At 55.8% G+C, this 26,532-nt stretch overlaps 2 protein-coding genes across 2 annotated transcripts; one reads left to right on the forward strand and one right to left on the reverse strand.

Moving 5' to 3' along the window:
* The first annotated feature begins 6 nt into the window (after positions 1-6).
* On the forward strand, positions 7-14,922 carry ERN2 (endoplasmic reticulum to nucleus signaling 2). Its single transcript, XM_039840169.1, has 24 exons — positions 7-134; positions 330-504; positions 774-799; positions 967-1,163; positions 1,472-1,505; positions 1,758-1,830; positions 3,625-3,697; positions 3,843-3,950; positions 4,255-4,356; positions 5,267-5,531; positions 7,345-7,423; positions 7,512-7,659; positions 7,776-7,897; positions 8,929-9,078; positions 9,342-9,498; positions 11,457-11,541; positions 11,698-11,887; positions 11,977-12,076; positions 12,153-12,352; positions 13,566-13,713; positions 13,795-13,922; positions 14,332-14,455; positions 14,535-14,602; positions 14,685-14,922. Exons 1-24 carry the CDS (start codon positions 7-9, stop codon positions 14,895-14,897), a joined length of 3,093 nt encoding a protein of 1,030 aa, XP_039696103.1. The 3' UTR covers positions 14,898-14,922.
* Positions 14,923-15,012: 90 nt separating this feature from the next.
* On the reverse strand, positions 15,013-25,227 carry PLK1 (polo like kinase 1). Its single transcript, XM_039840213.1, has 10 exons — positions 24,701-25,227; positions 23,853-24,018; positions 22,454-22,598; positions 21,454-21,547; positions 20,022-20,241; positions 17,278-17,433; positions 16,231-16,308; positions 15,912-16,066; positions 15,640-15,822; positions 15,013-15,509 (listed from the first exon to the last, which is right to left on the reverse strand). Exons 1-10 carry the CDS (start codon positions 25,106-25,108, stop codon positions 15,303-15,305), a joined length of 1,812 nt encoding a protein of 603 aa, XP_039696147.1. The 5' UTR covers positions 25,109-25,227; the 3' UTR covers positions 15,013-15,302.
* Between the last annotated feature and the right edge of the window lie 1,305 nt (positions 25,228-26,532).

Here is a 26,532-nt window from a genome sequence, read left to right on the forward strand (position 1 = left end):
ACCTGGATGGAGTCTCCCGGGCTGAGCGGTCCAGTCCAGAGCTCGCAGAACGGCTACCGGGACCGAGCAAAGCAAGGCACCCCCACACCCCGGATTCCTGCTCTGGGTTCGCCCCATGTTTGCCCAGTAGACATGTGAGTCCAGTGTGGTGACCAAAGAAGGAAGAAAACTAGAAATGAGAAAAATTAGAAATCCAGATTTTTTGAAGTGAAGTCTTTCCAATGTTTTAATTGGCCGTTAATTCCAAACACAATTTTAAACACCGTTTTGGTCAAACAAAACTCGGCCATGGGCCTGCAGTGTGCAGCTTCTTTCCTGCCACGTTGCAGGTCGCGATTGTCAGGGGAACCAGAGGGCTGGGGGCAGTTTCCTGATTCTGCCCCAAACCTGAGGGTCCTGAGCCCGGGGGTGGCCTCTGCAGGGGTGTGGCTGGGCCACCCGGATGCGAGGCTTCCTGCCGGGAGCTCAGCCTCACCCTGTTTGCTCAAGGAGGGACTGGAGCTGGTGAGTTAGCCCCACGGGGGCCAGATGCGAGGGCAGCTCCGACCCCCCTCCCCCACCTCGGCCACCGCAGCCTCGGCCCAGGGTCCCACTGGGGCCTGGCACGCAAAGCAGCCAGGCTGGTTTGGGGAGGCCGAAGGGCTTCTCCGGAGAGGCAGACACTGCGGGGAAGGAGAAAGGGAGAGGGTGCCGGAGTCTCGGCGAGGCAGTCCCACCCCGGTCTGCCATTCGTCACCTGTGCGGCTTTAGGCTGACCGCCTTACCTCTCTCAGCCGCGGTCTCCCTCACCTGCCCCAAGGTGAGGACATAGCAGGGGTCTCCTAGGCAGGCCAGAGTCAGTGACCTCTCTGGGAGTCGTCAGTCCTCTTTGGGAAACCAGAGGCAAGGGCCGGGGGCGGGGTGGGACTTGGGACACAGTGGCAGCTGTGCTCCCCCATTGTCCCTCCTCCTTCCTCTGTCCTGCAGGGACAGGAGTCACAGCCAGCCCTGCCTGGGGCAGGGACGGGGGGCGGGGTCCCAGGCCTCTGAGGGGACAGGACTTTGTTTCCTACTGCAGGCCCAGACGCTCAGGCCCGAGAGCCTGCTGCTGGTGTCCACCCTGGACGGAAGTCTCCACGCTCTGAGCAAGCAGACAGGGGACTTGAAGTGGACGCTGAAGGACGGTGAGCAAGGGGGTCACTCATTGGCCCCCGAGTTGGAGTGGTGTCACTGTGGCATAGAGGTCAAGGACAAGGGGTCTAGAGTCCCACAAGCCAGTGTCTGCAGGTGGCTTCAGCACTTAGCGGCTGTGGGGCCTTGGGGAAATCACTCCACCTCTCTGAGCCTCAGTGTCCTCACCTGTAAAATGAAGCCATGGGTAACGAACCCCTTCCCGGAGCTCCCGGGAGGGTTACAGTCCACGCGTGTCAGGCGCTTGGCGTGGGGTCTGGCGCACAGTACGCGCTCAGGCTCCACGCCGCTGTCCTTGCAGATCCCGCCATCCAAGGCCCTACGTACGTCACAGAGTAAGTGAACCTGTGGCCCTTGCTGGGGGGCAGCTGGGGGCCGGGGAGCCCTCGCTGTCTGGAGGGCGTTTGTGGATCAGGATGAGGGGGCATGTTTGAAGTACAGAGGAGAGCCGGGCCTGCAAAGGTGCTTCCCACTATCTGGGGAGCAGAGGGGATGCACCTAACACCCCCCGCCCCACCCCTCTCTGCTTCATGAAAGCAGGGGGCGTGGACCCAACCGCCCCCCCGCCACGCCTCTCTGCTTCACAGAACGGCCTTTCTCTCAGACCCCGCTGATGGCAGCCTGTACATCTTGGGGACCCAGAAACAACAGGGACTCATGGTGCGTTTCCAGGGTGCCTGGGGTGGGAGAGGGCCGGAGCTTCTGTGAGGCAGAGCACGAGGGTCGAAGGGGCTTGGCCAGGACTTCGAGGGTTTTATGATTCCGTTACTTTTTGCTAAATAGCAAATCGCCCCACACTCAGTGCCTTAAAACCCAAGCAACTTGTTTAACTCACAGTTTTGTGGGATGACAGTTTAGGCTGGGTCGTCTCGCCTGAGCTTTTTCGAGCATCTGTAGTCAGCCGCCGGTCAGCTGGATGGCTTCATTTCTGCAAGTTGGTGGGTGGTTGGCGGCTTTCGACAGAGGCCCCTGGGCCATGTGCCTTGTCCTCCAGCAGGCAAACCCGGGCTTGTCCACATGGCACCAACGAGGGGACCGAAAGCACGAGCACTTTGCAAGCCTTGCTTCGTGCCACTCACGAAGGTCTCAGCAGAGATGTCATGTGGCCAAGCACAGAGGGAGAGGAGGAATGGGTAGCCGTGTTTTTCCATCTTCCACATCAGGGCTGTTGAACACGACTCTGGATTTGTCACAGGGAATGGGGTGGAATATGTTGTGTCGAAATTCAGCTGTGCCAGGAACCCTGCCAGAAAGGCCTTGAGTGTGCGATTTAGGAGCTAAATTGGTAAGAAACTTAAGGTCCCAGCGGCAAACAGCTGGCACGATCAAAGAGGCTAGCTTGAGGAGATTTGGCTAAAGGGATTGCTTAGCAAGGTAAGGGCGGGGAGTGTGGGAGATGAGTCACGTGGCCCATAACAGTGGGAGCCATTATCTGCCCTAAGCTGGGGGAAGCAGTAACCACAACCTGGAGCCAGAGGGAGCCCGTGAGAGGGCCACGTGCCAGGAGCCGAGGCCTTTGTGGGAGGGACACAGCCAATCCATGATGACCCTGTAGAGAGGAGATGGGGAGCACATGGCCGATCTCACCCCTTCCTCACTATCCCAACCTGACTGGAAGCCAGAGCTCGGGCACCCACTGAAGTCATCCAAACAAGCGTGTCCCTGGGAGAGAGCAGGGAGGGGAGGGGTGGGTCATCAGCAGGGCTTTAGTGTGGCATGTGTGGTCGTCAGTCACATTACACCCCTGCACCTGGGATAAAGTCCAGACAATCTCTCCGATAGATGATAGATGGATGCTAGATGAATGATAGATACGTAGATGCTAGATAGAGATAGATGATAGAGAGATAGATAGATAGATAGATAGATAGATAGATAGATAGATAGATAGATAATAGATAGATGATAGATAGATAGATGGATAGATGATGGATAAATGATAGATGATAGATGATGGATGGAGAGATGATAGATGGATGATACATGGATAGAATACTAAAGATATTACATATATAATGTAATTACATATATATATATACACATATAAATATAATTTCTTCTTCTGAGACCTTCGAGAGTGAGTTGCAGCCAGTATACCCTTTACTCCTAAAGCATCGTCGTCTATTTCTAAGAACAAAGACTTTCTCCTACATAGCTGAATATAAATGATCAAAACCAGGAAATTTAACGCTGATGCGGTGGCATCAATCCAATCCACAGCCCATATCGTCATTGTCAAGTATCCCAGTGGTGTCCTTTATCGTTTTCCTAGTCCGGGATCCAAACCAGGATCACCGTTGCATTTGGCCGGCATGCCCGTCGGGTGTCTTTAAATCTGGCACAGTCCCCCAGCTTCTCTTAGACACAGCCAGGCGTCTCAGGAAGCACTGCAGTTACACCTAATGAACAGTCTGCACTGCACGTGGCTCTGCTGAGACTCGCCCCTCTCCTCAGAAACTGCCGTTCACCATCCCCGAGCTGGTCCACGCCTCCCCATGCCGCAGCTCAGACGGCGTCTTCTATACCGGTAAACGTCTCTCCAGCCTGTGGGTCCAGGTCCGGCCAGGAGGGACTGGGACCCAGGTCATGATGGGCCAGCTGGGCACAGGACAGACGAGCTGCACCACCCTCTCCCAGGCCACTGAAGGGCTGGCACACTTTCCACCCTACAGGCCGGAAGCAGGACACCTGGTTTGTGGTGGACCCTGAGTCAGGGGAGATGCAGATGACACTGACCACAGAGAGTCCCTCCACCCCCCGCCTCTACATCGGCCGAACACGTGAGTCAGGCCCCCGCTGCTCCCCAAGCTCTGGGCAGCCCCCCTCTTTGCTCTGGCTAGGCCTGGCAGTTGCTATCCAAGCTGAATCAGTCAAACTGTCAATCAACAAACATGTCACTGAGCACTGAACAAAGAGCTGGGGACAGAGCAGTAACCTGATTTCTGCCCTCATGACACTCACAGACTCCACCCCCAGGGCTGGGTGCTGGAAGCCCCCACCCCCACAAGATGCTGTCCCCTGGGGTGGGGAGGGGTGGGCCACCAGGTGGGTGTGGCTGCTAACCCCGCTTCTGGGCGTCCCCAGAGTACACGGTCACCATTCATGACCCCCGGGCCCCTGCCCTGTGCTGGAACACCACCTACCGCCGCTACTCAGCACCCCACATGGATGGCCCGCCTGGGAAATGTGAGTGCCACCTTCCTCTGGCCCCACCTGGGAGCAACATCCCCAACTCGGGAAACCCTGAGTGGCATCCATGACCAAGCCCACCACATTCTGGCCTGCTGACCTCCTCAGAGACCCCACATGCTCTATGACACGCCTCGACAACTAGCCTGACCTGCCTGCACCCTGAGCAGCCCTGACATCCTCCATACTCCAAGTGAACCCAACCAGTTCACCCTGGGTGACTCTCTACATCCTCGGTGACCCCAAGCGACCCCCACACACTGAGCAGTCCCCTATATGCCTTAACTAACCCCTACTGTTGAGTGACTCTTGACAAATGACCCTGAGTGACCTCCCCACCAGGTACCCACCCCTGACCACTTCTTGGAATTGACTGTTCTACCAACTGCCTGAGGGGCGTCACAGTGCCCCCAAGCAATCCCTGGTACCCCGACTCCATCATCCCACATGAGAACCCACACAGGTAACCCTGACACATCACGAGTGACACCTCCACGGCCCCTGACTCACCCCTTTACACTCCCGAGTGACCCACATGCCTCTGGAGCAGCCCGATTAACCCATCCTGGGTGGCCATCAGAACATGAGTGACTACCCCACATCCTAAGTGATCTCTCTCAAGGGACCTGGACTGTTTCACACACCTGGGTCACCTTTAGATGACCCTGCCCCACCCCTACTCCTACAGAGCTCCCAGTTGACCCTGACTGATCAAAGTGACTCAATGAACTCAGACTGATTTTCTCATGTCCTGCTAACTCTCTAGGTGATTTCACCTGACCTCCACACACCTGAGTGGCCCTCCTGATGGCCCATACTCAGAGCAGCTCCCCCACCCCAAGATACACCGAGGTGCCTCACATCAGACCTCCCTGACTGCATCTCCCCAGCCATTGTTCCTTGACAGACATGAGCCACCTGGCATCCTGTGGGATGGGCCTGCTGCTGACTGTAGACCCCGCAAGCGGGGCAGTGCTGTGGACGCAGGACCTGGGCGTGCCTGTGATGGGCGTCTACACCTGGCACCAGGACAGCCTACACCAACTACCCCATCTCACACTGGCTCAGGACACCCTGCACTTCCTCGCCCTCCGCTGGGGCTACATCCGACTGCCTGCCTTGGGCCCGCAGGACACAGCCACCCACTTCTCTGCCCTGGACATCCAGCTGCTGTAGGTGCCTATGCCCGGGAACTGGAGAGGACCCTCTGGAAGTGTGGTAGCCCAAGTCCAATGGGCAGGCGTGATATCTGGCCATGACACTAGTACCGCTGAGCCAGGGGTCGGTCAAGCTGGTCATTTCAAGCTGGTCATTTACCAAACTGGTTGGTAAATAACCAGGGCCCTGCACTATCCCATGTGATCTCAGGAGCCCCTAGATCGCCCCACTGTTCAACGATTGACGGGCTAAGATCTGGCCTAGGAGGGGTGCCTCCAGGTGTCTATTCCAGTGCTTCGGCTGACACCTGTTCTGCTCAGTAGCTGTTATGCCTTATTGGTTGTTAAAGGCCACTCTTACTCATAGCACCGAAAACCTGAGTCACCATCTCAGGGAACCAAGAGATAGACGGGGAAAATTGGGGACTATCCATTCATTCAGTTTGTTCCACAAATGTTAAACGAGTATCTACTATGTATTAGTCACTGTTAGGCCCAGTGTTCCTACCTACAGAAATCGGAGAGTCTAGTAGAGGAGACAGGTGTGTAAAGAAGCAATTAGGGTATGACAAAGGATGAGATAAAGAGAATATGTTTGCCGTAGGAATGTAAAGGAAATGTACCTAAACTGAAGACTGGTGGCAGGAGCCCATCATAGAAAGCTTCCTGGAGGAAGGGACATCCAAATTGAAACTTAAAGGATTAATGGGAGAGAGCGGAGGGAGGAAGGGGGGGAGAGAGAGAGAGAGACAGACAGACAGACAGACAGACAGACAGACAGAATATGACATCCAGGTGACAGAAAAAGTAAAATAGGTTGGAGCATTAATCAGAGCAGGAAATAAGTTAAGTGGGATCTTGTGGCATCCTTAGCATTGTTGAATGTGTTCGGACAATTTCTCCTAAGGCTATGGAGAAGTCATTGGAGGGTTTTAAGCAAAGAAGGGATTTGATGATATTTTCATTTCAGAAAAATAAGGGGCTGCAGCGTGAAGAGTATCTTAGAGTAGTATAGGGGAGGAAGCACATACTTACAAAACACTGCACTAGCTCAAGCAAGAAAGGAAGACATTTTGGACTAGGGCGGAAACACTAGAGATAGAAATAAATGGAAGGTAAGAGGTATTAAGGAAAAAACCAGTAAGATTTGATGATGAAGGAGTTTGGTGATTGTGAGCAAAGAGTCAAGAGTCATGCTCAGGTTTCTAGAAGTGCACGGGTATTGTCGTTTTCAGAGGTAGGGAGCATTACAGGAGGAGGAGGAGGCAAAGAATGCAGTGATGAGTTCAGATTTAGAAAACGGAGCTCTCGAAAGAGGTCTGGGCTAGGCATAGATTCAGACACAGCGCCTGTGGAGTCCGTCGGTTAGCTTCTGCTGTATAACGAACCACCTCTCAAAACTTAGGAGCTTCAAAACAACAAACATTTATTATTTTTCAATATTCTGTGGGTCGATTGGGTAGTTTTCTGGGCCGGGCACTCTTGGCTAATATGCGCAGTCAGCTGGCAACTTGGCTGAGTCTGGATGATCTAGGATGGCCTGGCTCACCTATCTCATAGTCACGCCCCCAGCAGGCCAGGCTGGGTTTCCTCCCATATTGGTCTTGGGGTTCCAAAGGACAATACAAGAGGACAAACTCCAGTGCATGAGAACTTCTCAAGCCTCTCTCTGTGTCACATTTGCTATCATCTCAATGTCCAAAGCAAGTCACGTGGCCAAGCCCAGAGTCGATATGGAAAGGAACAATACGAGAACATGGGTACGGTGTTAACTGAAACTACCCACCACCATCACTCATCCTTCTCCCCTTTTCCTGTCCCCCACTAGGATGACGCTGTACGTGGGGAAGGATGAAGCTGGCTTCTATGTTTCCAAGGCACTGGTTCACACAGGGGTGGCCCTAGTGGTGAGAAGGGGTCTCTGAGGGGCTGGAAAGAGGGGATGGAGCAGGGGAGGAGTCTCCCTCACTCATGATTCTCCTCCTTCTGCCACAGCCTCGTGGACTGACCCTGGCCTCCATGGATGGCCCCACCACAGATGAGGTGACACTCCAAGTCTCAGGAGAGCGTGAGGGCTCACCTAGCACAGCTGTCAGATACCCCTCAGGCAGTGTGGCCCTCCCTAGCCAGTGGCTGCTCATTGGTGAGACCCTGTAACCCAAATTTGGAATAGATGAAAATGAAAGACCTGTGGTCCTGGCTTCTGAGCCATAAAGCTGAAGTCACCTTCAGCTCACTGACTTGTTCTCTGTCCCTTAGGACACCATGAGCCACCCCCAGTCCTGCACACCACCATGCTGAGAGTCCATCCTACCCCAGGGAGTGGGACTCCTGAGACCAGACCTTCAGCGAGTATGCAGCCCCCAGCTCTCTTTACGGAGGTCAGTGCTAGAAGGGCAGAGGGCTTGGGGGCAGACTTGGAAGATGGGTGGGCAGCCGCTGGACCTTTTCTTCAGGCTTCTATGAATAACACTTGGAGGTGGGTCAGTTGACATCACACAGTATCTCTTTTTTTGTTGTTATTTTTGCCAGAAACATGTTAGATATATTAACAAGATATAGGCTATCTAAATTGTGAAACATGGGTCAGTTTCCTTTATTCTTCTTCAATGTAAAAGTGACAAAATGTTTATCAAGTGAGGAAAAGAAAGCAAAGAACTATAAAAGCATGTCATCCTGGGAGAGGTCTGGACAAGAACCACTTGATTACAAAGGAACAGCCATGCCCTGGAGCAATAATCCTTAAATCTGATTGCTCATTAGAAATACGTGGCTGCCAACTCTAGCCTTACTGAATTCAGAATCTCTGAAGGTGGATATCTGCACTTTTTTGCTGATGCCCCAAGAGCACCTGTAATGTTTAGTGACGTCCCAGGAGATGCTGGCCATCAGCTAGGTTTGGAAGACCAATCTCCTGAGGCACCACGATGTTTCAGCACCACGGAGAGCGCCCCGCCCTGCCATAAGACCCCCCCGCACAGGCTGCCACCCTCTTCAGCACCATGAAAGCCGCCACCATTCACACATAGACCTGAGGATATCCTTCGGCACCATGGAGGCACCAGGGGGGGGGGTGTCCCACACATGCCCCTGGTCAGTGCCCCTTCGGCGCACCACTTGGGAAAGCGCCACCATACAGACCACACCGTTCCTGTTCAGCACTGTGGAGAGCGCCACATCCACCACAGACCCCCACTTACTACCCCCTTCAGAACCACGGAGAGAGCCATGATCCACATCATAAAGACCACACACTCGCTCCGTCGGCACCACGGAGAGCGCCATGTCCCACCTACAGACCGCCCACTCGCTGCATCTTGGGCTAAGCCCAGCCCTGTACTGGGTGATAAAGAACAGCTAGGGGATCCGCAGTGGGAAAGGTTGCTAAGAGTGAAAGCCCTTTTGTCCCCAGCTCCTGAGCCAGGACCAACCTTGGGCCCTGGAGCCACATCCTGAAGAGAAAGCCCCAGACTTGTATCCAGGGCTGGGACCCCAAGACCTGTTGGCAGCCAGCCTCACAGCCGTCTTCCTGGGAGGGTGGATTCTCTTTTTGATGAGACAGGTAAGCCCATTACCCCAACCTCAGGTCCATTTTAGGGTGTCCTAGAGAAAACTCGGTTCCCCCTCTCCAAGACCACCCAGCAATTCTCTTTCGCCCAGCTCCGATTCTGCCCTTTCCCTCCTAGCGGCTCCCCAAGCCCTTGCTACTGTGCTCTGTGTTCGTGGTCTAGTGCCAGGACCCCTCAGGCACGGCTGCTAGACCCACCATGAGGCAGGGCCTGGCAAGGGCTGAGTTCTTAGGCCCTCGTGTTTCAGCAGCAGCAGCAGCAGCAGCAGCTGGCAGAGAAGCAGCAGCAGGCCCCCCTGAAACCTGCACACCCTCCTCTCAACTCACAGAATGTTCCGTCCCAGCCCTCGGGGGTCACCCCGCAGGACAAGAAGAGGCTGCAAAGCCCCTCGGAACCAACCGAAGACCCCGAAGGTGAGCTTAAGGTGGACAGGAAAGGGCGGAGTCAGGGACAGAGGAAAGAAGGGGGATGGTTTAGCTTCAGTCGGTTTGTTAGAAGACAAACCTTGGGACAGCGAAGCCTAAATGATAAGAGTATTTTGAATAGTGCCGCTATGTAGCTGAGCATTCTAGAAATTTCTGCCACCCTTTTCTATTGTCATTATGTTCAAGGACTCTGGATGCAGAAAGAACTGGGTATAGATGTAATTCCACAGTTCGTTAACTTTGATGAATTGCTCAGCTCCTCTGAGCCTTAGCATTCTCATTTGTCACATGGGAATAATAACGCCCACCTGGTTATATAGCCTCATCGGGAGAGGTCACCACCATCATTATTATTAAATCATATCGAGGTGATGATATTAACACATGAACTAAAATAACTAAATTATTGGTAACAATAATAGTAAATTACCTAGGTACCATTTGGTACCTTTCCCCCTCTTTAGGGCTTTTTATTTTTTAAAAATTTCTCTCTTCTCAATTCATTCCCATAAACAAGCCCTTCAAGCCTCCTTTGGTATCTGTGGGATACCCCCGGGAGATTCCACGTGCCTTCAACTAGTCAGTCCAGGATGCTTCTGCTTCTTTGGCTCTGGGCTGAGCTGGCCTTTGATCCTTTGCGTGAACTGCTGCTGGCACCTCCTGGCCACTGCTCAAACCACAGCCTCGTGCCCTGGAGCCATTCTGCTGTCACCTTAACTCAGGCTGAAGCCCGCCCCGCATGTGACTCAATGCTCCAATGCTGCCACCCGTGTTCACCTTCGTGTTTGCCTTGCTCTGCTGAGGGAGCAGCTCCCCTCCTCAGGGGTCAGCTGTGAGAAGGCCCCCACCGCAGGGTTGCCTGAGCCCTGAGTGTTGCAGTTCTTGCCACGTTACTGGCTCTGGGGGATACCACTGCACCCCGAAACACTCATCTCCTTGGACCTCCTGACTTGAGCCAAGTCTGGCTTATCTTACCCCAGACCCCCAGACTCCATCTTTTCCCAGGTGGTCCTCGTTAAATGGCCCTGCAGTTGGCCCTCACCACCACTGTCCCTTAGACCTGTCCCTGAGGTGATAAAATTCCTTCCCCAGACATCTCACTTCCTTATAAGTCAGTAGATAGCAATAATCCTTGGAGGAGAAAAGAGGATGTTGAACCCCAGCCCTGGCTCGGCCAGGGCACCTCGTCATATAAAACACCTAAATTTCTTTACCCACCATAAGGAATCAAAGTGATATCAATGCTTCAGGACAAGAGCCCAAGAAAATAAAGCACCCAGTTGGAGCATGGGATCTCTCTTAAAACCCAGTGGCGACAGTCTCTATATAACACTGGATTGCCCCTGTATTTAAAGACACACTTGGCCATCTTCATGACCTCTAGGCAAAGCCTAAGAGGGTTCATTCAGGCAGTTATTGGGCAGTGTGATAAATGCTGTCTCGTGGGGGACTGTGCGAACAGAAGTGTCCTGGAATAGCTGGGTAAGCTGTGACCCCAAGGATGAGAAGGAATTACCCAAGTGACCAGAGGAGAAGCAGAACAGGAACATCCAGGCAGCACCAACAGCACAGGCAAAGGTTCTGAGAAGAAAGAGAGCAGGGTGTACATTCTGGAAGCCGACGGGAAGGTTGCAAACTCACGCCCATGGGCAAAGTAAATGAGTGAAGGAGGCGTGTGGGAGAGTAGGGAGTGGTGGGGACTGTGGCAAATTGGAGAACAGGTGCCTTGTCTACACTGCTTTACAGATGGGAAAACGCAGGGCACGGCAGTTAAAAAAACTTGCCCAAGTATGCACACAGAGAAAGGGGCAGAACCAGGCTTTGGACCCGGGCAGCCTGGCGCCAGGTCGGGCAGGGCAGTGTGGGAGTCTGGAGGAAGCGGGAGGCGGTGGGCAGGCCTGAACTGGCTGGCCGTGGCCCCTGACACCCACCATTTCTCCACCTAGCTGAGCAGCTCACTGTGGTTGGCAAGATTTCCTTCAACCCCAGGGACGTGCTGGGCCGCGGGGCAGGGGGCACCTTCGTTTTCCGGTGAGTGGTGGCCAGGAGCTGGGCTGGACACGTGGCTCTCACAGCCCTTTTGGCCACTGTCCTTCGGAGAGCCACTCTTTCAATGAATCCCTGAGGTGGGAGCAGAGGCAGCTTCTTCCTTTCTGCCCTCTCTGAACTTCATCCCCCACCTCCCAGAGGACAGTTTGAGGGGCGGGCAGTGGCTGTCAAGCGGCTCCTCCGTGAATGCTTCAGCCTGGTTCGGCGGGAGGTCGAGCTGCTGCAAGAGTCGGACCGGCACCCCAACGTGCTCCGCTACTTCTGTACCGAGCGGGGACCCCAGTTCCACTACATCGCCCTGGAGCTCTGCCAGGCCTCCTTGCAGGAGGTGAGCCGGAGCCAGGGGTTGGGGGGCGGAGGGTGCTGGTCTGGAGGTGCCAGCCGCAGAGTGACGCTTGGCCCCTCGCTGCTCTTCAGTACGTGGAAAACCCAGAGCTGGACCGCTGGGGCCTGGAGCCCGTGACGGCGCTGCAGCAGCTCACGTCCGGCCTGGCGCACCTGCATTCCCTGCACATAGGTACCACCTGCCTCCTACTCTCCCCGCCCCGGCCTGCCCTGCCCACCTCACTCTCAGCTGCCCTCCGCCCTCACAGTGCACCGGGACCTGAAGCCCGCCAACATCCTCATCTCGGGGCCCGACAGTCAGGGCCAAGGCAGGGTGGTCCTCTCCGACTTCGGCCTCTGCAAGAAGCTGCCAGCCGGTCACTGCAGCTTCAGCCTGCACTCGGGCGTCCCCGGCACAGAGGGCTGGATGGCACCCGAGCTCCTGCAGCTGCAGCCCCCAGAGAGCCCTGTGAGTCCTCCCGCTGCCCTGGCCCAAGGCCTCTGCTGCCAGGCTCCAGGTCACCTGCTGTGCGAGCCTGAGTCACTCCTCCTCGCCTGTTCCTTTCTCTGTAAAGTGGGATGATTGATCCCTTAGAGCAGTGGCCTCACCCTGGCACTATTTCACCACCCAAGCAACACTGGCCTATGTCTGGAGACACTTTCTGGTTGTCACGCTTGGCAGGGTGAGGTTGCTATTAGCTTCTGATGGGCAGAGGCCAGGGTTGCCGCCACACATCCTGCCACACACAGGACAGGCCCCTACAACAAAGAATCACCAGGCTCAAACCGTCTGCAGCGCTGACAGTGAGAAACCCTAAGCTCAAAGTGTTTTCAGCCTTCACTGTGCTGCAGTCACCGCAGGACTTACAGAGAGTCACTGCGCAGGCCCACAGCCAGTGATTCTAACCCGATGAGCTGGGCCACGGCCTGGGGGGGACTTCGATGTGTAGCCAGGGTGGAGGGTTTGGGGCACATCAGATGAGCTAATACAGTTGAAGCACAGAGTGGAATCTGACCCCCTAGACACTTGAGTTTGGGGCCCCAGGACTATAGATTTTTTATTTTGTCAGTGTGTGGCTCGAAGCTGGTCATGGGCATGGATGAGAGTAATACAAAAGGACAGTCACTAGACAAAACCACTTGTACCTTAAAAGTCTAGAGAAAGCTAGAAGTGGCACCCTGGAGGCCCGAGGACCAAAGGCACCATTCAAAGCCTCCTGGCAGGTTTTGTTTTTTCAATTAGTGGCCAATATTTTAACTTTTGGGAAGTTGCACAAGAAAATCTGGATTTCTGGGTTCTTGGGAAATGGAACTCTGCCACCCTGAGAGAGAGTGGCCTGGAGTCAACCAGCAGAGCCAAGTGCCAGGTGCCGCCCGTGCACGGGCCAGTGCCAGAGCGTGTGGTCCTCACCGCTACCTCACTGCCACCTGCCTGGCTAGCTTCACTGGGGGATGTGACGCTGGGAGCCCTGAACTAGCTCAGCAGGACCAAAGATTCTGGATGAAAACCATGGGCCCCTTTCAACGGCGCAGAGGGGAGGCCATGTAGCTCGGGCCAGGGGGAGGCCTCTCAGGAAGCAGCCTTGGGCTCCGCTCCGAACCAAACCCCCACGGGAGAACTTAGCCCGGCAGACCTCCTGGAGGCAGCAACCTCCTCCTCACGCTCTTCTCCCTGGCCCCAGACAAGCGCAGTGGACGTCTTCTCCGCAGGCTGCGTGTTCTACTACGTGCTCTCCGGAGGCGGCCACCCCTTCGGAGAGAGTCTGTATCGCCAGGCCAACATCCTTGCAGGGGCTCCCCGTCTGGCCCACCTGGAGGAAGAGGCCCATGGTGAGCGGACCTGGCCTGGCAGACATGGGGGAAGCCAGGCACGAGGCCGGGCGGGCCTGAAGCCACCCCCTTTCCCTCCAGACCAGGTGGTGGCCCGGAGCCTGGTTGAGGCCATGCTGAGCCCGCTGCCACAGGCGCGCCCCTCTGCCCCCCAGATGCTGGCCCACCCCTTCTTCTGGAGCAGAGCCAAGCAGCTCCAGTTCTTCCAGGTCAGGGGGGACCATGGGACTGGCCCCAGAACGTGCCAAGTTTGAGTCCTGTGCAACTTCCCCAGGGAGAGGGGAAGCTGGGTGGAGACTTGCCTGTGCCAGGCGGCCCGGCTCCTTATCTGAGATCAGACGGAGCATGAAGCCCTCACTGGGGCTGCCTCGGCACTGTCCCAGCCCAGCTGCCTGTCCCTCTCGGCCCCCATTGCTCACGCCATGCCTGTGAGCCCACTCAAACTTGTGCAACCTCGAGCAGCGGCTTTGTGCTGGGGGCTCGGTTTGCTCATCTGTAAGGGGGTGACAGCACCTCCTTCATAGGCCAGGGAGGACTGGGCGGAATGACGCGGGGTGGGTTCCTGGCTTTGTGGCCTCTGAAGCTGGTCGTAGGCTTAGGAGTGCTCTGGGGTCCTAGGATGTCAGCGACTGGCTGGAGAAGGAGCCCGAGCAGGCGCCCCTGGTGGTGGCACTGGAGGCGGGGGGCTCTGCGGTGGTCCGTGGCGACTGGCACAAGCACATCTCGGCGCCACTGCAGACAGGTACTGGCCAGGCGCGGGCGGGCCTGGGGGCCGAGGGGACCCAGCGGGGCAGCCCTGCCCACGCCTTCCATGCCCGCAGACCTGAGGAGGTTCCGGACCTATCAGGGGACATCTGTGCGAGACCTACTGCGTGCCGTGAGGAACAAGGTGTGTTCCAGGGCCGGGGTCGTGGGGGCCCCTTAGGGGCCTGGTCGCCGCTGAACCCAGCCCTCCGCCCTAACCCCTGCAGAGGCACCACTACAGGGAGCTCCCGGCTGAGCTGCGGCAGGCGCTGGGCTACGTCCCCGACGGCTTCGTCCAGTACTTCACCGCCCGCTTCCCGCGGCTGCTGCTCCACACGCACCAGGCCATGAGCAGCTGTGCCTCTGAGAGCCTCTTCCGGCCCTACTACCCGCCAGCCACGGGGGCCGGGGGTTCGAGCCTGGGGGCTGCTGGGAGCTGAGGCCGGCCTCAGCGTCGGAAAGGACCCAGAGGCCTGGCAGCCCGGGGACGGATGCTGGGGCAGAGGTGTGCCCAGGGCCCAGGCGCCGGGCAGCCCTCAGGGAACACGAGAGGACAAAGATCCACGTGTGTTTAATGTGTATAAAGGCAAGGAGGGGACAGTCCCGAATCCAATCGCAATGTTCTGTACAATTCATGCGGTGGGGCCAGGGAAGGGGAGGGGACCACAGAACCCACACCTGAGCATGTACAACCATAACTTACACAGCAGCCCCCACCTGTGAGGGTGACAGAGCTGTCCCCAGCCCCCAGGGCTGGGGACACACTATAAAGACCGACACCGTGGGCGCGAACCAGAACGGGCCATGGTCCGGGGGGTGGGTGGGCAGGGGCAGTCCAGAGGGGCCTACGAGGAGGCCTTGAGGCGGTTGGTGGCTGAGCGCGAGCCCAGCAGCTTGTCCACCATGGTGCGGGCGTAGCGGAGCCGGCTGGCCAGCTCCCTGGAGCACCCGTGCTCCTCCAGGAGGCTCAGGCGGTACGTGCGGAAGTCCCGCTTCTCGTTGATGTAGGTCACAGCGGCCATCAGAGGGCACAGGATGAGCTTGGTGTGGTCCTGTGCGGGCAGGTGGAGGGCGGTTAGCGGAAGGAAGGCCGGGCGGCTAATAAACATGGGGCGTGCAGGCAGGGACAACGTCCGCTGGAAGGCGGCCTCCCCCACGCCGCCCGCTCCCCGCAGACCCCACCTGGAAGAAGTTGACCTGCACGCAGCCGTTGCTGAGGTGCAGGACGATGGCGCTGCGGGTGCGGAACCAGGTGCGCAGGTAAGGTAGCCGGGCCAGCTCATCGCCCTCCCGTGGCGTGATGTTGGCCCCCGCCTTCAGCAAGTGCTCGCTCATGTAGTTCCGGAAATACTTGAGGAGGGTGATCTGGTTGCGGGGGGGGAGGGGCTCAGTCAGAGGCTGGCCAGCACCCCACTGACTGCGGCGTGGCCCGGCCCGGGGCAGCCGGCACTCACCTTCTTCATCAGGGAGTTGGGGTGTGAGTTCACGGTGAGGTAGGACTCCGTGCCGTCGCGCTCTATGTACTGCAGGCTGGCACCGTCGTTGTAGAGGATGAGGCGCGTCGAGTCATTGAAGAGCACCCCCACGCTGTTGTCACACAGCTGGTACCCTGGCGGCAGTGGAGAGAGCTCAGAAAGCGGGCGGGGGGCCCTGGGAGGCCTGGGCTGGAGACAGCAGAGGAGGAGCTGGCAGCCAAGAAAGGTGCGAGCCTGAAGCAAGTCAGGGGCTCACGCGGCCACGCCTGGGCCACCCGCCCCCCTGGAAGAGACCTACCGAGGCCGTACTTGTCCGAATAGTCCACCCACTTGCTGACCCAGAAGATGGGGATGCAGGCGGGGTCCTCTGCCTCCTCTGGAACGAAAACAGACGGACGACTGGTCAGCGCCAGCCTCTCCCCTTGGGCGGCCCACACCACGACACCCCACCTGGGCTCCGCCAAGCGGCCTGTGCCGCCACCGGGCTCAGATGAGCGGCAGTGCCAAGTGCCACTCCTTCGCTCCGCTGACTCAGTTAATCAGAGGCTGAGCGTGTGCCAGACACTGTCACGGCTACAGAGAGCAATGACAGAGACCCACCCTCCACGGGCGTGCATTCTGGTCATAAGGACAGAGCTCATAAATAAACGTGGACAGAGTATATAAGGTGCTTCCATCACGGCGAGTCAGTAGCTGACAGATCACCTAGTTTTCCAGTTTTGAGCAATTAAAACCTTGTGAGAAGATAAACAATTCCAGATGTTATGCTCGGCGTCTGCAGTAACCTCTCCTTTTAAAGACAGGAAACCAGCACGAACACTTAGACCGCGTCAGGTGAGCAGTGTTACGGAGAAACATTCGGCAGGTATAGGGGATGACGAGAGCGAGGAGTGGAGGCCAGGGGATTGCGCATGGAGGGGACACGGGGACAGACACTCGAGGGCAGCGAGAGCATGAGCCAAGCAGGCGTCTGGAGGGGCGTCTGGGAGAAGGGGACAGTGTGAGCGAAGCCCTGAGGCTGAGTGCGTCTGGGTCTGTCACTCCAGCCGTCTCGGTGGCTAACCAGAAACTCATTGGACACAAGAGAGGGCATGTGCAAGTGTCCGAAGGCGGCACGCTGAGCAGGGCACTCGGGGAGACAAGAGACGGGTCAAGAGAGGAGAAAGGCTGGATCCCGGAGCGCCTGGGCGTCAGGGTAACTCAGTGGGGTTTTCACCTATGAAAAGTGGGGGAACTAGGCCTCTGGATACAGGGGCCGGCACAGGCCAGCACGCCCTGCTGGGGGACTTCCCTGTCCTCTCCGGACACACGGCACCCCCCGCCCCCAGCCCGTGGCAGCTCCCACCTTGCCTCACCAGCCCCCGCTCTGAGGGCTTGGAGGCGTTGACACTGTGGAGTTGCTGCAGCATGTCACCAAGGTGGCAGTCGGCCGCCTCACTGGTCTCCCGAACCACTGGCTCCTCTTTCTCTCGGGGCCGCTCAGGCATGGGGTTCTCAGTGCCTGGGAAGAAGGTGGATGTGGTCATTAGCTGGGCACAAAAGCAGCAAGTTGGGAGGGGCAAGGGACCCCTCACCACGGCTGGTACTCGCTCTAGGAAAAAAACTCTTTGAACAGCCACTGCTCTGGGTAAACTGAGTCAGTGTCCGGTTATCAGTGCACATGCTCCAAGGACAGGCACATGGCACCCACTGGCACCTCCAGGACCAGGCCAAGCCCTTCAGGACACGCAGTGTCAGAGACTCAGGCCTCTGACCCTGCAGAACTCCACCGGTCACTCAGGGAGACACCAGCAGCTCGGAGCTACCCGCTTTAAGCCAAGAATTAAAAATGTCTTCAGTAGCCAGAAAAATGGGAAGTTCAGTAAATCAGACCAGCAGGACGAGTTAAGCAGGCATTTAACAAAAACGTAAGAGAGTTTCCCGCCCTAAAATTTGCTTTATCTGCTTATGTGACCAGAGAGAGCCTGCAGAGACCCACACTGAAACTTCAGCATGGGTTATGGCTGATGCCAGAAGCATGGATTTTCATTTTCTTTATGCTTAAATGTTTATTCTTTCCCCACCAACATGTGCTCATTCTCCTTGTGTAATCTGAAATTCTTCTTAAACATATGTAAAGATCAGAGATTTCAATTTTAAAAAACTATAGGCTACGATAAGAACTTGAGTATGAGTAATATTTGAGATTTGCTCTTAAAACTCTAGCCAGAAAAGGGGGGAGGAGGTGGGGTAGATAAAAATGTGGGCAAAGGTTGCTGACTATTGAAAAATGCTGATTTCTTGGGGGATCATCATAGAGTTCTCACGACTTTCGAGTAAATCTGAAAATTTCCAGCATAAGAAGCTTTTTAAAAATGTTTTCTATCCAAAAATTAAAACCATAAGAAAACAAAGCAATCCTTAAAAAACCAATATGGCATGATAGCCCAAAGAATAAACATTCATATACGTAAGCCCGTGGGAGAGAAGTGACAGCTCTCTCTTACAGAAGACTCCGGTTAATAAACGCGGGAGGAGCGAGGGATACACCACCATCAGCCATGGCAGCAAGTGCTGTGGGTGACATCCGCCACGGGTGCTCGAATCGCTGGGCAGAGGTCCGGGGAGACATAGGACCATCTCAGAGTCGCTCCCAGCAAGGCATGTATAATTACAAAGGAGAAAACAGTCCTTCCGCAGCAGCAACACCCACCAGACACCACCATAAGCAGGTGATCAAGACCAGTATCACCGCAAAAAGAAATTTCGAAAATTAACACCAAAAGAAATGAGATAACCCTTAAAATAACAGTACTGAATTATGACTGAAACAAATGAACTTATGTAGTAAATTGGTGTATATTAAATTGGCGCTATATCCACACAGAGAAAAAAATACTTCAAGTGATCTTTTTTTTTTTAAACTATATATCTTTGGTGAAATATATTCCACTGACAAATAGAACTGTAAGAAAATAAGGCACTTAAAACTAGTTTATACATGCTGAAAAACATGAATATTAATGTAAGGAAATAAGGTTTTCAGTTTAAAAGAAATACAAATGTAAAATCAGAGAAGTAAAAGTCCTATCGTTATATCTGAATCAGATACTCAAATTACCAAAAGGAGCAATGTCACAGCGGAAGATCGCTGAAGGACAGGATGTGTCAGCGGTAAACTCCCTGTGCCTGACATCCGTGCGCCGTGCTGTGCTTATGCAGAATAATCTTTGTTTTTCGGAAATATATGCAGAGGTATTAAATTTTAAAGGATGGGATGTATACAATTTACTCTTAAATAGTTTGGGAGGGAGGAAGAAAGGGAAGAAGGGAGGAGGGATGGGAGGAGGGAATGGAGGGAGAAAGGAAGAGAGGGAGGAAGGGAGGGAGGGATGAATGAATGAATTGAAGCAAATGTGGAAAAAAAATGTTAATTGTGGATCTAGGTAAAGTGGATATAGCAGATTTGTATCTATTCTCATACCTTTTCACAAGTTTAAAATAACAACAAAATAAGATGTTCAAAATCATGAATTGGAAACATCACATAAACTCAATGTCCCCCCACCCCCAAATTATGTATTTCCTAATTCTGTCCTCTTATGAGACTTAGAAACGATGACAACCTAATCGATGGCACGTGGTCTTGAAAGACAACGTCCATCCTTTTAAAGAGACGCACACTGAGGTTCACAGGGGTCAAATGGCAAGACGTCTGGGGTGAACTTAGAAGGAACAGAAGAGGAGAGACGACCAAACGGGACAGTCTTGACAATGGCCGAGTCCAGCAGGTGCATGGGAGCCTGCTGCCCTATGTTCTGTGTATTTGAAAAATTTCACATTTTTTCAATGGACCATAAAGGCGTGTTAAGAATTTTTTTAACTGATAAGAATTTTCCAGGTGTGGCGTATGGTCCACTCTCTTTTGGGGCCTGACGGGTCTGTTTGGCCATGGTAAGGTCTGTCTTTCCCAAGAGGCCGAGGGGAAGGGCATTTGCCGCGGGAGGACCAAGGCCTGTCTCACTGCACAGCCGGCTCTGGGGGCCACACACCCACAGCTGAGGCCGAGGCCCTCCCTGGGGGCCTGCTGTTGCCCAGGCCCCGTTTTACCTTTATTGAGGACGGAGAGAGGCTTCCGGCTGCTGGGGTCCAGACTGCTGGGAGCGAGGGAAAACCTGGGCGGGACGGTGAGGCAGGTGATGGGCAGGCGGGCGGGGATGTAGCCGGAAGTGAAGAACTCCTCGTTCAGCAGCTCGTGAATGGTGGGGCGGGCAGCGGGGTCCGTCTGGAGCATCTTCTGGATGAGGGAGGCGGCCACGGGGTTGACGTACTGGGGCAGAGGGCGAGAGAGCCATAAGCGGGACGGAACGGGGACCGAGTGCAGACCGCCACAAAGGAACTGCGGGTCCCTGTTCCACACGCAGTCCCCGGTCTCAACTGTGCTCCCGTCAGCGACTGAGAACAACGCCAAACTCCCCATTATCGGCTTTACGCAGCTGTGAGGAGGGCTGTGTTTCCTCCCTCCCGAAACTCCAGATGGATGTGAGGGCATTTTGCCCCTGAACTTGCTCTTGCATAATTCAAGCTGCTCACCACCAGAGTGGCACGTGAGACACAGGCTTTGAGGCCCCAGAGACGAGGAACCTGGCTTTCTAGGGCCTCTGTATCTTTATCTGTAAAATGGGGACACAGCACCACATCTAGAGCCCTCGTGAGGAGTTTCCACGGGACACAGCCCAGCACAGCCACACGCCTCGTAAGAGCCTAGCCTCAACTCTGCACTCACTACACAATGGGAAGGAACTCCAGGCATGTCATGTGTGTTAACTCACACAGAAACGCCTCGGGGGTGGAGACCTGACAGCTCCTGCAGACAAGGAAACCGAGGCACGGTGCGGCCGAGCGCACAAGCGCGCGCCTGACAGGTACTACAGCCCGCGCCCATGCGACATCGTGCAGGTGGCTCCAGCACCCACGAACCACCCCACGCCACGTTCCTCTGACAGTTAGCCAGGCTTCCGTAGGAACAGGCCCTGCCTCTCGATGCATTCAGGCTGTGGGTTGTGAAAACGCACACTGCCATGCGTTCACAGCGCCTATGACTTAGTGCTTAACGCACGCAAGGCACCCGTGAGGAGCCACAGACAGGGCTCAGGTTACAGATGGGGCTACAGTTCAGAAGGGCCGGGACACCTGTCCCCGGAATCCAGACAGTCCACTTCTGGAGCTTAAGCAGCATAGAGGTAGTTCTGCCTCCTACACCCTTCTTTGTGCGTGTGTGTGTGTGTGTTTTCTACACATCTTTTGGGTTATCTACCCAACCTTTGAGAATCTACAAATTCTCCCCACCCTGGAAGAACAGCCTTTGTGCACACGTGTCCAGTTCTGCATGCCAGTTCAGACATAAACACTGTAAAGCTGTGCGGCCACCCTAGGGGTGCGGCTGACCTGTCTCTGTCCCCAGGGTCTAACTGGGCTCAGGAAACAGCTTTCGGAGGGAAAAACAAAGAAAATAAAATTCAACTACAAGTGCTTTAGTCACCTTAGGGATACTGTACTCATTCTTCTTGATCCGGAGGTAGGTCTCTTTTAGGCAAGACGTCTCAAAAGGTGGTTTGCCCACTAACAAGGTATACCTGTAAACACAAGGTGGGACTGGGCTCAGACGCAGGAGGAATCAGCTAAGGGCCAGAACGGAGGCCAGGCATCCTCTGGACCCTCACTCTGGCGCTGAGAACAGTCTCCAAGCCTACTGAGCAGCCCCCAGAACCAGGACCCTGGTGAGAGGGCCCCCAGGGGAACACAGGCCCTGAGACCAGAGTTCTCATGGGCCGGCACCCCTCTTGGGCCCAGAGGCCGCCAGCCAGCACAAGGTAGGTCAGAGCGGGTGGGCGGCGTGCTCTCACGATGGCACCCCACGTGTGACGGTTCTGCACCTACAGCCTGAAGCTGCCACATGAAAAGTCCACTGGAGTAAGTGTGAAAGCCACTGCCACAACTCACCCTAACTCTCCATACCCAGGCCAACCACCACAAAGGCGACAGCTGAGAAGGGCCTCTGCCTACCACCCACCTCTGATGGCCTTGACCCAGACAGGCCACAGGCACCTCCCCCCGCCAGCTCCAATTCCAATTCCTCCCACCCGATGCTACTTTCTACATCAGCGGTTGTGAAAGCTTATTGTACACAAGAATCAGCCAGCAGTCGTGTTGAAACCCAGGTTCTGATCCAACAGCCTGGGTCTTAGGACCTCATGTCTAACAGGTTCCTAGGTGACAATGCTGCTGGCCTACGGGCCACATCTTGAGTAATGAGGGGCCAGAGCAAGTTTGGGGAGACCTCCTCTCCCTCTTTCCAGACTGGCCCAGGCTGCAGGAAGCCCACAGGACATGCCAGTGACAGGAAAAATATGGAAATTAGGCTTTGTTTGGGACACTCTGCTCTCCAGAGTGGCCTTTCCACAGGCAGGTGGGTTGGCAGGTGACACATCCATGAGGTCACCTGCTGAGGCCGGGCGGTGCCTGAAACAGCCCCAACTTACATGATGCACCCGATGGACCACACGTCCACCTCGAAGCTGTGCCCCTTCTTGCTCAGCACCTCAGGGGCTATGTAATTCGGGGTCCCGCACAGGGTCTTCTTCCGCTCCCCGTCATATTCGACTTTGGTTGCCAGTCCGAAATCCCCTAGGACCAAAGGGAAGAGGTGCTCAGAGGCTAGCCCGTCACGTCGGTGCGGACAGCTGGTCCAGACCTGGGCACCAAGAGCCAGGGTCCTCTGACCCCTCAAGCCCCAGCCCTGGGACACAGACGGCCTTGCCCAGGCATCCTCCCATCATGCTGGCCCCAGGAGGGGCATCCCGGCGACCATCCTGACACCCTGGAAAGGAGGGCCAAGCTTCTAGGAAGGAACTCAAACGCCTTCATGGACCCACCAAGCAAGCAAGCTTCAAGACTGCTACTAGGCAAGTCTGTGAGGATGACAGCGAGGGGTGGGGACAGGGGAGTCTAAGGGGACAGCTGCTGCTCGGCCCGTAGAGCTGCCCCAAGGGAATGCTGCCCAGTGCTGCTGGAGCTTCCAACGGGTCGAAAGGCACTTTACGGCAAAAATTCTACGACAGGCCTCCCAACTTAAAACATGGACAGGAATTCAAATTCTTTTTTTTAAAAAAAATACTGTGTAAGAAATAACAAGGGCTGATGAGGATATGGAGAAAAGGGGACCCTCGCACGCTGCTGGTGGGAATGTAACTGGGTGCAGCCTCCGTGGAAACCCATACAGAGGGGCCTCAAAAAATTAAGACCAGAGAACTACCATATGACCCAGCAATTCCACTTCTGGGGCTCTACCTGCCAAATTTGAAAACACTTAAAGACATCTGCACCCTGATGCTCACTGCAGCTATATTCGCATTGGCCCAGACATGGAAACGACCCAGGTGTCCTTAGATGAAGAATGGACAAGGAAGAGGTGGTACATGTTACAGTGGAATACTACTCAGTCGTTAAAAAGATGAATACTGCCATTGGGGACAGCCTGGATGGATCTTGAGAGCATCATGCTAAGTGAAGTAGTCCGATGGAAAAGAACAAGAACCACGTGATTCTTCTCATATGTGGGATATAAAACAGAAAGCGACAAATGAAAGCAAGCAAACTCATAGACACTGGACACCAGAAAGGAGTGGGTGACCAGAGGGGAAGAGGTGCGGGGCAGGAAGAGGGACACGGGAGTGGAACACAGTGACGGAAGAAAAGCAGACTCTGGGTGGTGAGCACAAAGACAGATGGCATGTGACGGAACTACATTTTAACTTAGAGAACCATGACAGCCCAGGGCTCCTGCCTCCCTAATCTTCCTGGTCTCTCCCTCCCCCCACCCCCGGCCCCCTCGTTCCCACTTCTCTGTAGTATCAAGCACCCGCAGGCCCAGCGCCTCACCTATTTTCACCTCCAGGTCCTCATTCAGGAAGAGGTTGCCCAGCTTGAGGTCCCGGTGGATGACTCGGTTCCGGTGCAGGTACTGGCAGCCCAGGACGATCTGCCGCAGGTAGTAGCGGGCCTCGGGCTCCCAGGCTTTCCTGCGCTTGTGCAGCTCCAGGAGAGACTGGGTGGGCGGGGGAAGGGAGGAGGAACGGGTGGGTGCTGAGATCCAAGGGTGGGGCGCTACCATTAGGGGAAGGCAGCCCAGGACCCCCAGCCATTTCTTCTCCAGGACAGCGAGGACCTGCACCCTCCCCTAAGCCTAGCCACCACTGTCCATAGCACCCCTTTTCCTACTAGCTGCCTCCCAGCCTCTGACCTGGGGCCCCTATGTCAGCCCCATTGCGTAAGCGCAGAGTCTCCAGTATCCCCTCCCCCGCCTCTCTGCGGCAGCAGACTCCTTTCCTGAACCTCGGAGTTCTGGCCCCACAGTCTCCCTGCCCCAACTCCACTCCGGAGGCTCCAGGTCCGTAGCGCCCCTGCTCGGGCTCCACCCTTAACCGGTTACTCCCGGAGCCCTGGCGCCCATAGCCGCGGCTGCCCGCGCCTCGCCCCGCCCTCCGCCCCACACCCGGCGTGCGGGAGCACCTTCCCTAGCAGCGGCGTGACTCGGGCTCCACTTAGCCGGAACCCCTCCCCCAGCAGCTCCGAGCTCGGCCTGGGATCCCTCCACGCCTAGTTGGAGGGTCCCGGCACCTCCTCTCCAGCAGCTCCGAGCCCCCCGGCGCACCTTCTCCAGCAGCTGCGGGGCCGGGCGCTCCAACCCCGGCCCCAGGCAGCTCCAGTCCCCCAGCAGCGACACTCACTCTCCGCCGGCATAGCTCCAACACCACGAACACGAAGTCGTTGTCCTCGAAAAAGCCGTGGAAGCCCACGACATGCTGGTGTGCGAGGCTGCGGTGAATGGCTATCTCCATGGACATCTTCTCCTTCTGGTGCGGCTTGAGCAGCAGCGACTTAGGCACGATCTTGCCCGCGAACACCTCCTTAGTGTCCGCGTCCGAGATCTCGAAGCACTTGGCAAAGCCCCCCTTCCCCAGAAAGCGGCCCCGCAGGTAGCGCCGCCGGCTGCGTGGGTCCACTAGGACCTCCGGGATCTCCTTTGCCGGCGGAGCGGCCGCCGAGGCTCCGGGAGCTGCAGCTCCGGGGCCCCCGGCTTTCCCAGGCTCACCTGGTGCCCGCGCCAGCTTCCCTGCTGTTGCCGCGGCACTCATGTTCCCGGAATTGCTCAGCGGACCTAGCTGGGTCTGGGTAGAGGTTTGACACCGTTCGGCTCCTCCTCGAATTCAAACGCGGCGCCGGGAACGTTACAAAAGCCTGCGCGCCACTGATTGGCCGCGGGGATTTAAAATCCAAACCCGCCCGCCGCGCGGCACTCTGGGAGCGCTGCGCTCCGCAGCCGCCTTTAAACCTCACCCAGCCGGGGTGCGGGGGAGAGAAACAAACTTGATTGACAGGCACTCACGGACAGCGGACACGTGGGGGGCCAAGGAAAGCAGCCCGAGGAGAGCCGGAGTTCAGGGTTTCTCCCTTTCTCGCGTTCTCGAAAGCTCCGGCAGTTCCCGTGCACCGCCTCCGGGAAGCCTTTCCTAAGACCTTCCCCTTCCCCGCCCGCCTTACAGAATAAGCTCAGATTAGAGCGTATTAATAAGCCTGCCAAGAGACGGCTTGGGAGAGCCTCAGCACCCGCCTCCCATGTCATCGGCTCTCTTCCCAGACGCCCCAAATAAACTAAAACCTAAGTAAAAACAGGACGCTTGCCAGGAACTTGCACCTTAGTGGCAAGGCTCCGACTCCCCTCTGGCTTATAGCTGCTGCTGGGCCCCTCAGCTTACAGAGCAACTCTATGCAAACTGGTCCAGGGACGCCAACATCTCCATCACCTGGGAGCTTGTTAGAAAGGCAACGCTCCAGCCGCCCGCAGACCTCCCAGGCAGAAATCTGCTTTTCAACGCGCCTGTCCAAATGAGTCCTACACATACTGAAGTCTGAGAGGCACCAGATGTGGGTCCCCACTGCACAAGCAAGTCTGGCCTGCTCACTGCTGTAGTTCCCGTGCCTAAAACACTGGACCTTCCGTGACTGGTCAGAGGGAGGGATCTCTGGCTGGCTGAGTACCTGGCAAACCTGTAGGCCGAGGCAAAATCCGGCCTGCAGGGGTGGTTTGGCCCCCCGCTTTTTAAAATTTGGATTCATTTACAGCACTTAAAAATCAAGAGAGCTCACATAAAAATTCAGATCTGTGGTTTTTCCTAAAAAACAATAACAAAACTAGCAGCTCTGGCAACTCTATGTCTACATACCTTCCCAGCTTGCCTGTTCCCAGCTCTCCCCCTTCTGCCCAGTCGCCTGTCTGGCCTCCACAGATCAGTGAGTAGCAGCCCTAGAATGGCAAAATGCCCAAGACAGAGGCCCTTTCTGTGTGCCCCTAGCGCCTGCAATGTCTGACAGAACCCAGCAAACATGGACCACACTAAGAATCTCTTTGCCTGCCTACCAATGATCTGAGGCAATGACATGCTTCCCACCATGTCCCAAGCACCCAGGGCAATGCCTGGTAAAAAAGGGTGACAAGTTTGTTAGAGAAAACGGAGTTTTAAAAAAATTATTACTTTTTATCCTGTGGTGTATAGTTTTC

The sequence above is a fragment of the Pteropus medius genome, unplaced genomic scaffold (assembly GCF_902729225.1).
Source record: "Pteropus medius unplaced genomic scaffold, Ma_sr-lr_union100, whole genome shotgun sequence".
Lineage (NCBI taxonomy): Eukaryota > Metazoa > Chordata > Mammalia > Chiroptera > Pteropodidae > Pteropus > Pteropus medius.